This window comes from Podarcis pityusensis, assembly GCF_964106645.2.
Source record: "Podarcis pityusensis genome assembly, chromosome: 1".
NCBI classification, from domain to species: domain Eukaryota; kingdom Metazoa; phylum Chordata; class Lepidosauria; order Squamata; family Lacertidae; genus Podarcis; species Podarcis pityusensis.
Window position 1 is genome coordinate 115,000,823 of NC_138028.1, and position 13,404 is coordinate 115,014,226.

The window sequence follows — 13,404 nt, forward strand, 5'->3', positions numbered from 1 at the left end:
AGATCAGTCGCTATGGCTGAGCAGAATTTTTGTGTAGGTTTTAGAAAAACAAATCCAGAGCTTATTAAAATATGTGGATAAGCAAAACTTGTACATTTCTAGGTGCTGGGAAATGTTTTGCCACTGCTGACTTCAGTAAAGTGAACTGGGCTTGTACTGGTAAATATGAGGTCAGAGAAATACAACTAAAGGACAGGCACATTTATGCATTCTGCTGTCACAAAATAATTTTGCAAATGAATCTTTCTCCTAAGTCAGATTTCTATAGACAGTTTCTACAGATGCTTTCTGTATATACCCACAGCATATTTGGTCTCACCTTTCAGAAAGAAACTGCAAAGGGTAGCATTCTTGTAGTGAAAGAGCCTGCTGCTTCATCAGCAAAACGGGTTATAGCTATAGCATCTAAGCAGACGGTTGTTATATTTCCTCCTATGAGATAGGTGTTAAAACAGCGCTTCTGCCAGATTGTTGAATTGGGGCAATTTCATCACTGTGTTTAAATAAAAATGCTAATTAGCAACCCCAGCATATTCAGCACAAACAACTTGTTTGAAAAACAGCTCATTGAAAGGATAGTTATCATTCTTTTATTGTTCTTGTTATTTCTGTTGATTATTATCTGCAGTTCAGATTAGACATGGGGCTTTTTGGGCTACGGGTCCTCCCCCTCCCGGCGAGCCTGGTTGCAACATGTTACGATGGCAACCTTTTTTTTTTTACTTTAAAATATGAAATATAAATGGAACAAAAATAAAGTCTTAACACTGACTTAACATACTTTTGAAGCCCAGCGCTTTGTCATGTTTACCATTGTCTCTGAGGCAAAGTCACAGGCTGCTAACCTAAGAATTATGCTTAAATGGGAATTGACGCTTAAATGAGAATAAGCCCTGTAGAACATATCATGGGTCTTAAGTCTGGGGTTGCCACACCTGTGGGCACAACGGCACCCTCGAGGATTCGTACAACTTGACAGGTGCAACGCCCCAAGGAATGCTGGGAAACGTGGCCGACGCCGCCGGCAAAGGATGCCGGGAACTGTAGCTTCATTAAGAGCCGCTCCAGAAGATCCACCTTCGCCGTTAACAGCCGACTTGGTGACGTCAGCGCCCGCCTCCTCCCCCTCCCCAAAGGTTCCCGCGCGGGGCCGGAATATCCCCTCATAAAACGGGTACCGCTCTAACTAAACGTTCATAGCTAGATAAATACATAGATAGATATAGCTATCCCATGAGGAGGAGAAAGAAGCCCAACGGCTCCTCCCCGCCTCACCCGCGCGCCCGGAAGTCTCGCTCGGGCCAGGCCCGCGAGGCAGCGGAAGTGACGTCGTGGCCATATATGGGCGCATGTTATGGCGGAGCCCGTGAGGCAGAGGTAAGTTTTAAGGAAGGGGAGCGGGGCAGGAGGGAGGATAGACTTCTCCTCTCACACCCCTCCCCTTAGAATCTTCGGTTCTGCTCCGTTCCATCCCCCTCCCTCCGATTTATCGCGGGAACGGCGGGGGGGGGAAGGGGAGGATGGCGCGTTCCTCTCGGCCGCCGCTCTTCCTGGCCTTCGATTGGGTAAGGGCGGAAGGCCCGGCTCCTTCCCTTCTCCTCCGACTCCTGGCGGGGCGGCTCTTCTACGACACGCGTGTGGGCCCGCGTTCACACGTGAACGTGCCCAACGAGGCCGGGTCCTGGCGCCTTGTGGGGATTGCCAGCTGGCTGCCTTGTCACCCTGCCACAATGCCTTGTGGGGTTGTGTCAGCCGGCTTCTCTCCCTTCAGGGGCAATAACCAGCTGCCAACTCGTGCTCCCCTTACTGGCGGGCTCGCACCCCCCCCCCAATCTCCCCTTTTGGGGACGGTGGGGTTTGGTGGCCTGCCAGCATCTGGATGGTTATGGGGCCCCCCACTTGAGGTACACACCTTTGTATTTCCACATATGTCACCACCAGCCCCACCTCGGGAAACCTAGAGTTTATATATATATATATATATATATATATATATATATATAACTTTACAGATTTTATTGGAGGCTTTTGCAGCTGCTTATTCTTTTGCAGGATCTATATGCCACTTGATCAACAAAACAAATCAATGTTTTATGGCACTTGTTATTTCAGGCTGTATGTTGCCCTAGGCTGCTGCTGCTGCTTCTTTTTTCACAGAAGGGTGGCTTGTAAATGGACCAAAGAAGTACAGCTTTAGTTCTAGTCCTGATGTTAACAACCGCCCTGTTTTAGAGATACCTGTAGCATATGGCGATGGTGGCTGACAAGTGGTGTAATCTGCATCTTTGTTGTTTTACTTTCCTGTAGGTTAATTACACCGGATAATTGTTCAGATACTTAACTTACAAAACTACAAAGTGATGGTACTGTACTAGCTTCAAAAAGACACTAACCAAATTCATTTGTTGTACAAACCAGGTGATTTAATCTTTGTTAATAGAAATATTAGCTTGTTCAGGTCTGCTTTATTTTCAAAGTGCTCTTTTTAAGAAAGAGCAATTTCAGAAAGTCACATCTTTTCCCCCCTTTCTAGATGAGCTATTTTTGCTGGAAGAATAACAGGATTTCCCCCATATTGATTTTTGTACATTGGCATTAGTAATTCGGAGCTTGAAGTGGATTGACAGAAAAAATGAAGAGTGGAGTAACACAGATAAATGTAAGTATTTTAAAGAGTATGCTCTATGCTGGCTCCAGGATTTGGGAGCGTTCTCAGACAAGACACTTTTCAGTGAGTCCACATCACCTAGTCTGCATGGTGGTGCTGTGGTCTAAACCACTAAGCCTCTTGGACTTGCTGATCAGAAGGTTGGCAGTTCGAATCCATGTGACGAGGTGAGCTCCAGTTGCTCTGTCCCAGCTTAAGCACACCAGTGCAAATAGATAAATAGGTACCGCTGTGGTGGGAAGGTAAACAGCATTTCCGTGCGCTCTGGCTTCCGTCATGGAGTCCCATTGCACCATAAGCGGTTTAGTCATGATGGCCACATGATCCAGAATGTTGTGGACAAACGCCAGCTCCCTCTGCCTAAAGCGAGATGAGCACTGCACCTCATAGTCGAATTCAACTGGATTTAACTGTCCAGGGGTCCTTTACTTTTACCTTTTTAGCTGGTGATGGTAACTCCTGCTTTCCAGAGATAGATGGCAGAGGGACCATAGTAGTAACATATATTGGTCGTTAGCTTCCATGTAAAATAGGGGAAGCTGTTCTGTACCAGATCAGAACATGCAGTAAAGAATTGTCCATGTTGATTGGCAGCTTTCTCGACGCAACATGGATACTAGAATTGAACCTGGGGGACCTTTCGCATCCAAAGCATGTGCTCTGCGAATGAGCTGTGACTCTTTCCTCATATAAGAGCTACATGTATATGTGGTCAATACACATTCTACTTTCACACATAGTGGTGTGAATATTTCCCCCAACACTCTGTAGGTAAGCAGGCATAAGTGAAACAGTTTGAGCCTATGAAAGAATGTATCATATGAACAAAAGCTAACCATTAAGTGTCTTATCTCTTTGTGTAATATAAAAATGGCATTTTGCATGTCTAATATGGATATGGCATTTTGTGGAGAACCGTTAGAATCATAAAGATGGTAAGAGGGTTTCACAAATAATGGCCTTTCTCCCCTGTTCTGTTAAGGGACTCGTTTTCTCAACTGGATGCCACCTTTTCTTTTTGGGACTTAGTGAATTGTGAGAATTGAGTTGATCTCAAATACTGACAAATACCTGGGTGTGAAGGGGAATAGGGCAGTACTCAGTGAAGTAGTTCTGTTCCTTCAAGGACTTCTGACTGTGCAACAGAATCTCTCTTCCCTCTCTACTCCCTGTGTGTCCCCTAAATCTGTTCTGAGAAACTACTTGGTTGGATGCTGTCCTTTGGTGATATACAAAAACAGCTTGCATAAAATGCTGGTGGCAGCACAGCTGGAGTTGCTGTGTCCTGCATTGCACCACTTTTTAAGAAAATACAGTGGCTAGAATCCAAGCAGCCCTCTATCTGAGTGCAAAGGGCTTTGGCTTATAATGGAAGGAGTTGCCTTTTTAAATTTTCAAACTGAAACCCTTTGTCTGGCAGCAAATCCCTCTTCAGAGCATTCATCAGTTGCCTGGAGCACCTTTATTGGGGTGTGCAAGGAGCTGCAGTTGGAAAAGTTTTGTTAAGTGACTGGAAGTTATACACATTCATTTAGTTTCTATGTAAGCTAAGGCTTTTACTTTAATGGGACCAGTACTTTGGAATGCTCTCCCATCAACATAAGTTGTGCACCTATAATTTGATATTTCATCTAATGAATGAAATGGTTTTGTTTCTCCAAGCATCTTTAAGAGAAGAGGGTTTGAAAATACTGTTAGAAATAAATGAAATACTGTTCTTAGCATTCTGGCTGGTACTTCTCATCCTTGAAATATCTAATTTATTTTGTATTTAAAGTCCGGTTCTAGTTACGAAAGGAAGGAAGATTACAGTCTTCGCCGGAGAAGTTCCTCTCCAGAAGACAGGTATAAACCTTTTTTTTATGATTAGTTATGTAGTTAACATTTGATAGAAACAGCAACATGGGTGCGGGGAGAAGTATTTTCCTATTATTATAAAAGCTCTGAACCTAATTAAAACAATAGCAGTATTTGGGTTTCAGACTTTTGGGGAATAAGTATCACGTGTCCTCTGTTTTAACCAATGAAAACAAAGATCAGTATCGCAACAGGAAAATAATTTTTGGAGAGAACATAAGTTTGAATCAGTTTGCGGGTGGCGTGCAGGGGAGAAGAGTGGCTGGGAAACCCTTTGCACTAGCAGGAGTCCTTGTGCTGGCTCCAGCCCCTAGCTTCAAAAGCTGTGTGGTGTCCACAGATACAACAATGTGTGTTTGTGTGTAGGGGGGGATACTTTGTTTATAAATAGCTGCTAACTTTGGCTCTCAATCTCTGCATAGGCACGTGGAGCGTCAAAGGTCTCAGTCACCGCAAGGCAGAAGTCATTCAGATTACAGGAGATCTGACCAAAAACATTCCGAAAGGGGACGTTATGGAGACAAATACAGCGAGTCAAGGTGAATGTCTGGAGCTGCTAAAAACAAACACTAAAATGTTCAGGTTGCAGTTGGTTGCTTCTGTTCTCTAATGTGATTTTTAAGCAAAATCAAAGCTACAGCATGTTACATACTAATGTATGTGATTGTCAGCTGCTTCTGTGCTTCATAAATCTTTGGAATTTTCTGTCTACTAGTGGGAGAGAGAGGCATGAAAGAGAGAGGGAGTCTGACTGGAGAAAGTACCGCAGATCCCCTTCGCCCGACAGAAGAAATGCGGCAGAGAGAGCAACACCACAGAGCTCTCTTTCTCATGAGGAACCCCCTCCAAAGAAGAAGAAAGAGGATTTGGATCCAATTCTCACCCGCACTGGGGGTGCCTACATTCCTCCAGCCAAGCTTCGGATGATGCAAGCACAAATCACTGATAAAAATAGGTGGGTCAAACACACACATTTCACATTTGTGCTTAACTGATGAATAGTATTGGGCAAGATATTATTTTAAGGTGGGGAGAAAAACAAAACAGTATAAGATTTAGTACTTCCTTCTTGTCTCTCTGACACACATATACGCACATACCCCTTTTGTGCAACATCATGCCCACTGAAAAGTTCAGAATTAAAAAGTTTGCCACAATTTTGTGACATTCTGGTTGGTCCTAATAAAGATACTGCTCAGCTGTCGGCTGGGGGATTTTTAACTGGCCCTGCCCAAAAAACTTGTAGAAATTGGCTAACCAGGAGCTGCCATCTTAGAGGGAAGAGACAGAACTGAGATGGCGAAGTTGGCTGCAGACTTGCTGAGCGGACCCATTGAAATGAGTAATGACCCATTCACTTCAGTGAGTCTACTCCGACACTGGTGGTGCTGTGGTCTAAACCTCTGAGCCTCTTGGGCTTGTCGATTAGAAGGTCTGGTTCGAATCCCTGCGACGGGGTGAGCTCCCATTGCTCTGTCCAAGCTCCTGCCAACCTAGCAGTTTGAAAGTGTGCCAGTACAAATAGATAAATAGGTACCACTGCGGTGGGGAGGTAAATGGCATTTCTGTGCGCTCTGGTTTCTGTCACGGTGTTTTGTTGCGCCAGAAGCGGTTAAGTCATGGCTAGCACATGACCTGTGGACAAACGCTGGCTCCCTCAGCCTGAAAGCAAGATGAGTGCCGCACCCCATAGTTGCCTTTGACTGGGCTTTACCTTTACCTTCTGACTAACTTTGGATCCAGCCCTCAAGAAGGTGCAGAGAGAGCAGGGTGGTAACCCAGCTGCAAGTTAGCCTGAGTGGCGGCAGAGACGTTTGTTGTGTGCCGAGAGGGATCTTTTTGGCCTCTGAAGTGTGAAGTGTTAAGACGGTTTAACTTTATTTTGAAGTCACCTTGGGAGTTTCAGATAACCCAAAAACAAACCTGTGTATCTCCTTTTTTTAAAAAAAATGTAAAATTAAAACAAAACATATTATCCAAAAACATATCATCCTTATTCCCCCCCCCCCATTTTTCCTCCCTCCCCCCACCCTCTCACACAACCCCACCCCCCCACCCCCGGCTTCCCTCAGTTCCAGTCTTTGGTTTCTCTGAGAATGCTGTTTTCTGCATGTTACAAAGTTGTATAGATTCTCAAACTATTTAGCTGATTATTATCAATAGAAAGTTTGTGAATGTTTATTCAAAGCCAGCCAAGGAGTCCAGTTCACTTTGTTGCGTCTTCAAATACTTTGTAAAGGGTTCCCATTCATCTTTAAAGTCACAGTTATCCTCTGTGTATCTCAAAATTGGTCGTTCTTTGGAACTTTTGACTTCACTTTTTGGTACCTGCTACAAATATTTCTGTTTAGTCAAGCCTATCCAGACATATAGAAGCTGTTACGTATTTTAATCTTGTTTTAGCATATTGCTGATACAAATTGAATGTTGTTTTTTTTAAAATAATTTTTATTAAGTTTCTGAATTAAACACATCAAACCAATTAATCCAAATTATAACAATACAAATTGAATGTTTTAAATGTTTGTCGGAAATTATTTTTTGCTGATGTGTTATTGTTTTATTATTTTTGTAAATGGCTTTGAGGTTTTATTACAATCGAGCGGAGTGGAAATGTTACGAAATAAATGACAAATGCTTTAGGTTCTGTACAATTCTGGCGTTCGTCACATGAGACTAAAACCAAAGGTTTAAACAGAGTTCATAGAACCATAGAATGTTGAGTTTAAAGGGACCAACCCCCTGGATCTCAGGAATCTTTTGCCCCTTGTGAGGCTCGAACCCACAATCCTGAGGTTAAGAGTCTCATTCTCTACCGATTGAGCTATCCTAGCTGCTGGGAGTCCAGATTTGTTCTGGACATGCCAACCATATGTGTGAGGCACACTGTGGTGAGATGTAAATGGGGAAAATTGCCCTTCCTGGTTGTCACTTGTCATGGTTTTCTTATTCTGATTATTGCAAAAGACAGATCACTATTCGGTGGTGTAACTATTCTGAAAATCATTTACCCTGGTAAAATTGAAGTGAAAGGAGGCAGGTGGATATTTATTTTTGCACACCATTCTTGCAATACGCTAACTGAAAAGTGCTATTGCATATTTGGTATTCTAGCTGAATAAGCAAATACGTTCCTTTCTTGTTCTCTTGATTTTTATCAATGATTTGTTTTGAAAACAGTTTAGCATATCAAAGGATGAGTTGGGAAGCGCTGAAGAAATCCATCAATGGTCTCGTCAACAAGGTGAACGTTTCAAATATTGAGAATATTATCCATGAGCTTCTTCAGGAAAATATTGTCAGAGGGAGGTAAGCATCAAGTTCTTGATATGCAGTCTTTTGCTCATCCGAGAGTTATTGATTAAGTCTCAAGTCACTTGTTAGAAGTCGTCTGATATTCTCTTGGTCAGCTGCTGTTTGAGTCATGTTAGGATTTTCATTTTAAATATGAATGACTTGTTGAAGGTTTGCAGAATGATCAAAGTATAATCCTATGCAGACTTACCTGGCAGTAAGTCCTTTTGAACTTAGAAGGTTTTGATCATATTTGTTTTTAGAGGCTTTTTCACTCATGAAAAATTAGATGTATGGTTGAAACCAGGTTTTCCTCTTGTTAGTTATAGTTATTTTTTTTTAAGAAAACTAAGTTATTAAATATTTTCTTGGTTTACAAAAGTGCATGCCTTGTCTCTTTTTCAGGTTGTAGAATCTTTCTTTTACATTTGAAGTGAGATGTTAATGTTGTACAGTGGTACCTCAGGTTAAGTACAGTGGTACCTCGGGTTACATACGCTTCAGGTTACATTATTCCTGGGTTAGCGGAGTGTGTAACCTGAAGCGTATGTAACCTGAAGCGTATGTAACCCAAGGTACCACTGTATACAGAATAAAGTTGCGGGGAGAGAGAGAAGGGTGGGGTGATAATGCTTGGTGTATATGTAGGGTTTTTAATCTCAGCTTCACTTAGGTAGGTTCTCTCTCTATTCATTATATTTCCTTGGTAGTGAGAGAGGTTGAGGGAGTTTTCTGATCCATGATAATGAGCATAGTTTGTGGTCAGTGGAGCGCCTAGGGCAGGAACCATTAATGTTTTAGTTACATTATATTTAAAAAAAGAAAGAAAAGTGAAGATGTCAAGAATGAACTGGGGCTTTCTGCATGCAAAGCATTACCATTTAAGTGTGCCATGCATTGCAAAGTTTACTGTGTTAAACTGTGCTTGGGTTTTTCTTCGATATAAGCCAGCAGTGCTGGCCTGCTGACTGCTCCTGGCTCCTGGATCACTATAGATTGAGGAACCAGTTGGTGTGAACTATAAATTTTATAAATCTAGTGTAGTGGCTTGAGTGTTGACCAGTGACCAAAGATAATTCTCTGCTCAGCCATGAAACTCCTTGGGTAACCTTGGTCTAGTCACTCTCAGCCTGACCTGTTTGTTGCCCTGGGTTCCTTGGAGGAAGAGTGAAATACAAACCAATACTTTGCAGAGTTCAGTCTTCTGAAAAGTAGGACTTGTGATTAAATCGGCTGCCTCTGGTTTTCAAGAGCCCTTCCACTGATTTTTCCAGAAAATGGCAATCAAATGGAAATAAGACCCATGTTCCATATAATGTTTGCTCCCGTAGTGGAGCATTTGGCCATTTGGGCTCTCACTCTCTTCTTAAGTCATGATTAGAGGCATGGGAAGTGACTGTTCAGTCGCAGTTACTCCTTCTGTAGAGGAGTAAACAGTGGCATCAAATGAACTCCTAATCCAGGAAGATCCTCTCCTGACAGATTCCCTAAGTACGGTGATTAAAACATAGATTGTCAGCAAACATTTTTCTGCAAGATGTCAGTGGCTTGGTAAATATCTACCGTCATGAAAATAACTATGTGCTTTAATTGGGGAACAAATTATATTTGCTGTAATTAATTGACTCTTGCATCTTTAACATTTCACACACCACTGGTTTTCAGATATCATGTTTCTTTGAGAAGACATTTTGTGTGTGTGCTGTAGCTGTGCCATTTTTCTAATGGATCCATACAGCAGGATTATGTTATTGTTTCCTTAAAGGCCCACGGGTAATAATTTGGGCTCTTTCTTGCCTATATTTTTTAACAAAATATTTTATAGCAATTTTCTCCAGTAGAGCAATGGTGATGTTTTTACAATAATAGTGTTGCAGCTGGTTTTTCCTAGGTCTGTATTCTTTGGAAAAAAAGCAGTAGATTGTGAAACGAAACTTAATCTGTTAAATGGAAACATTAATGCACACTTGAATAATGAGAGTGTACTTCTCAAGTGATTTGGGAATATTTCCAATAATGTTTACTTGTCACTGATTACGATTTGTGTATGAGAGGGGGGTTTTTTTGTTTTGTTTTTTAGCAGTGATTTTTTTCATCAACTGTTGCTTCTTGAAACATGATTGTAGATTAATCTGGCCTATTCACAGAATAACACCTGAGTTTTTGAAAGGCTAATTTTAATACAGACATGCATTGGGAGATAGTGGAGCAGGAAAGAAGATGGAAAGCCAAAAGCATATGGGCTGGGAGACCTGCTCCCTGCCTTGTAGGCCTTTTTCCACCTAGCCTGGGGGGGGGGGGGGCACAGACTGACTCCAGCTACAAAAGCTGTGGCTGCTAAACAGACTCTCAGGTTGGAGTGTTGCTTGAAGGTGTTGTCTTGGGGGCAGGGTTGTTGTTGTTGTTGTTGTTGTTGGGTTTTTGTATCTTTATTTTAGATCTTGTTGTGATTTATATTGAAATAGTTCTGTTTGTGTATTTTTTTATGTTTTAGTCTTTATTTATAACCCCTTTCATTATGTTGTTATGTATTTTTCTTTTCATGTTGCAAGCTGCCGTGAGCGTGGTTTGAACTGTGGAAAGGTGGCAAGCAAATAAAATTATGTTTGTATGTATAAGTGAGCATGATCTAGCTGTGGATGGCGGTTCCATGTTGGTGGAATTGAGTTCCAGAATAATGCAATCTAGAAAAGTCACCGGCCATCCCTCAAGCTGCTGGGATAAATGCTACTGTACAAGTCACATAGTTTTTGTTTTTAAATTTTTGGTAAAGCTGCTTCAGCACGTCTGTATTTTCATTCATAGGGGATTGCTCTCAAGATCTATTTTGCAAGCCCAGAGTGCTTCACCTATCTTCACTCATGTTTATGCAGCGGTTGTAGCAATCATCAATTCAAAGTTTCCAAATATCGGAGAACTGATTCTCAAGAGGCTCATTTTAAATTTTCGCAAAGGATACAGAAGAAATGATAAGGTATGTATTATTGCCACGCAGGTGATAGGGTAAGATTTATTGTGCTTCTCTCTTACTTATAGCCTGTATACTGTTTTGGGGAAGTGTCATTGTGTTCACTGAGATTTATTTCTGCGTTAGTGTATTTAGGATTTGAGTACAAATTATGTGGGTATCAGGAGAGCTGAAAGTCATAAAATGTCTGAAAATTTTGAGGCCATGGGGAGAAAGTGGGTACTGGGAGTGGGGGAGAGAATAAAAAGGAAAAAATTGGGGAAATGTGATATAAGTAGTACTTATTTTCTTATTAATTCTAAGTTAACTTTACTGCTTTAAGAACATAATATTTAATGGCTTGGATCGAAAGGTTTCTTCTGCTAACAGAAAGGCAGTAACACTTGCACAAAATAGACTCTTGGGGGGTGTTTAGTGAGAGAGCCAGGGTCTGTTATGGGGAGAGTAACTATGAACAGAGTTCTTTCCTGCATTCAACCCATTCGATATAACTTAGCACAATTTCTCCCCTCTTTTCTATATTTATTACATTTTAAATTATAAATTCCTTAAATTTAACATTCAGAGTAAGTCCAAATACGTTCAGTGTAGAGATGGAGTAGGAAGCTGTTGAACCCTAAGGTGCTGAGTATTTATTGGAACTTGTTGGTTTGAAAAAGAAAGAATTTAAAATGGAAAAATAGTAAGCAGAACAGTGTTCTTATTACGATGGGCTTCGAAACAGCCCCTCCAATCAGCATTTTCCAGAAGAAGTTATACAGAAAGTTCTGTAATTCCGTGAGGTAACAGTGGGGTCGCTATTGGTATCAGAAGCCATAATCCCTCTTTCAAACTGTTTCCACATCTCTTACAATAAGTATTTTCTGTCTACAACATGTTTGCATTTGAATTGTACGTATCTGCAATATACAGCGTTTGTAACTTCCTCCTGCTGTAGATTATCTTACATAGTTGTTCTAGAAAACATTTCGAGGGAGTAAATGACAGCTAAAAACAATATTTTAACCATGGCTTTCCCTTATATGCCCATCTAGTAAAAATGGTTTGTGAAAACACCCCTACAAAATGAGACTGCAGTTGACTTCATCCTGATAGCCAGTCCCCCCCCAAAAGCAGTTTACTGAAATAGGGCTAGATTGAGTTAAAATAATTCCACCTTAACAACGTTATTGTGTGACTAGGGAAGTGCTCTGTGTAGCGTCATTTCTACATCAAAAAATGATATTGGACTTGATCTCCTAAGTAATGAGAATCCAATAGTGCCAGATCATCTAAAAGTTTCCTGAGCTCTCATCTGCAGCAAGATACATTATTTGCAGCTTCCGCAAAGCTTGTTGTCTGAGCTCACTGCATGGCAAATATCCTGAAACGACCTACTTCCATTTAATCTTCGTCACCTGTTCATTGCAAAGTAATCCTATGTTTGGAGGAAGACAAATAGTCATCAGATGCATGTTTCTGGCAAAAGTTGTAGCCTTCCTGAGGAAGAAGAGGGGCTGCTGGCACATCTCCTTTCTCACCTGCCCAAAATAATAGTAATAAGAATAATGCCAGCAAGAGAAAGCCCTTTAAATGATTTGTGCAAGTCACATAGAACCTCTGGGGTAGTTTGGGATTCAAAGCCATGCTAATAGACATATCACTTGCAGTAATACCTACGAAATGGACTTATCACTTGCAGAAATACGTAGCTTTGCATTTTGTTTTGCAGCAACTTTGCCTGACAGCTTCCAAGTTTGTGGCACATCTTATGAATCAGAATGTGGTAAGATGTTCTGTACTACTGATAATATATTTGCAGGGATTTTGGCTTTTAACGTTGCAAGGGTTTGTGATGGGATTTTGTCATCAAATATGTTTATGGCATTTGCATTCCTCCCCCATAGCGTGATGCTATCTGGGCAGCTTTCAGTAAATAAATAAGAAAGCACTTTAAATAGAAAATAGAACTACAAAAGCAAAATATAAAAAATTAACAACCCCCAACTCATTGTACTATGGCTCTTGCTAAATATTACTTGTAAACCTTTGCTCTAGGGCAGACTTTCCCAGCTCACATCAGCTGTGGCCAGCATGACTAGTGGTCAGGGGTTACAAGCCGCTTATGCATGTTCAATATGTGAGCTACTATGTATTGCACCAAACCCGGAAGTGACCCGGAAACAACATAATGATGTCACTGAAATATCATTAAAGGGGCGGAACCAGGTGTTTGCAGGCTTTTAAACTGGCTTTTCAATAGTTTGTTATTTCACCAACGCGCACGTGCCTCAGAACGTAACCCCCACATAAACATGGGGGGATGCCTATATTATGTTATTTGTTAATTTATATGCCACCCAATTACTAAGATGGCTTCTGAGTGGTTGATCCACCATCATCTTGGTGAATGATGACGGTCATATTCCCAACAACACCTAGAAATTTTGGGTTTTTCTCTGTTTGGTTTTATGTTGTTTCTAATGTACATGTTATTTAATTATTGTTGTACATTGTTTTGAGTTACTTTTGTAAAAAAAAAAGCGACCAATAAGTTATAATAATAATAATAATAATAATAGGGCATCAGGTTGGCCAAGGCTTACATAGAGAGCTATTTCAGGCACACCCATATACC

The 13,404-nt window shown here is 41.2% G+C and overlaps 1 protein-coding gene across 3 annotated transcripts in view; it reads left to right on the top strand.

Moving 5' to 3' along the window:
* The first annotated feature begins 811 nt into the window (after positions 1-811).
* The window catches only part of CWC22 (CWC22 spliceosome associated protein homolog), a 37,972-nt gene continuing 25,379 nt past the window's right edge, over positions 812-13,404 (top strand). Inside the window, exons 1-8 of one of the 3 annotated variants that reach the window (XM_081023833.1) lie at positions 812-1,377; positions 2,534-2,659; positions 4,446-4,513; positions 4,948-5,064; positions 5,241-5,480; positions 7,706-7,834; positions 10,625-10,793; positions 12,499-12,552. In XM_081023833.1, coding sequence (XP_080879959.1) covers positions 2,633-2,659; positions 4,446-4,513; positions 4,948-5,064; positions 5,241-5,480; positions 7,706-7,834; positions 10,625-10,793; positions 12,499-12,552 — 804 coding nt within the window. In that variant the 5' untranslated portion in view covers positions 812-1,377; positions 2,534-2,632. Of the gene's footprint in view, positions 1,378-1,446; positions 1,566-2,397; positions 2,419-2,533; positions 2,660-4,445; positions 4,514-4,947; positions 5,065-5,240; positions 5,481-7,705; positions 7,835-10,624; positions 10,794-12,498; positions 12,553-13,404 lie in introns of those variants that run through there. The other 2 variants (XM_081023834.1, XM_081023835.1) reach the window with 2 other exon arrangements.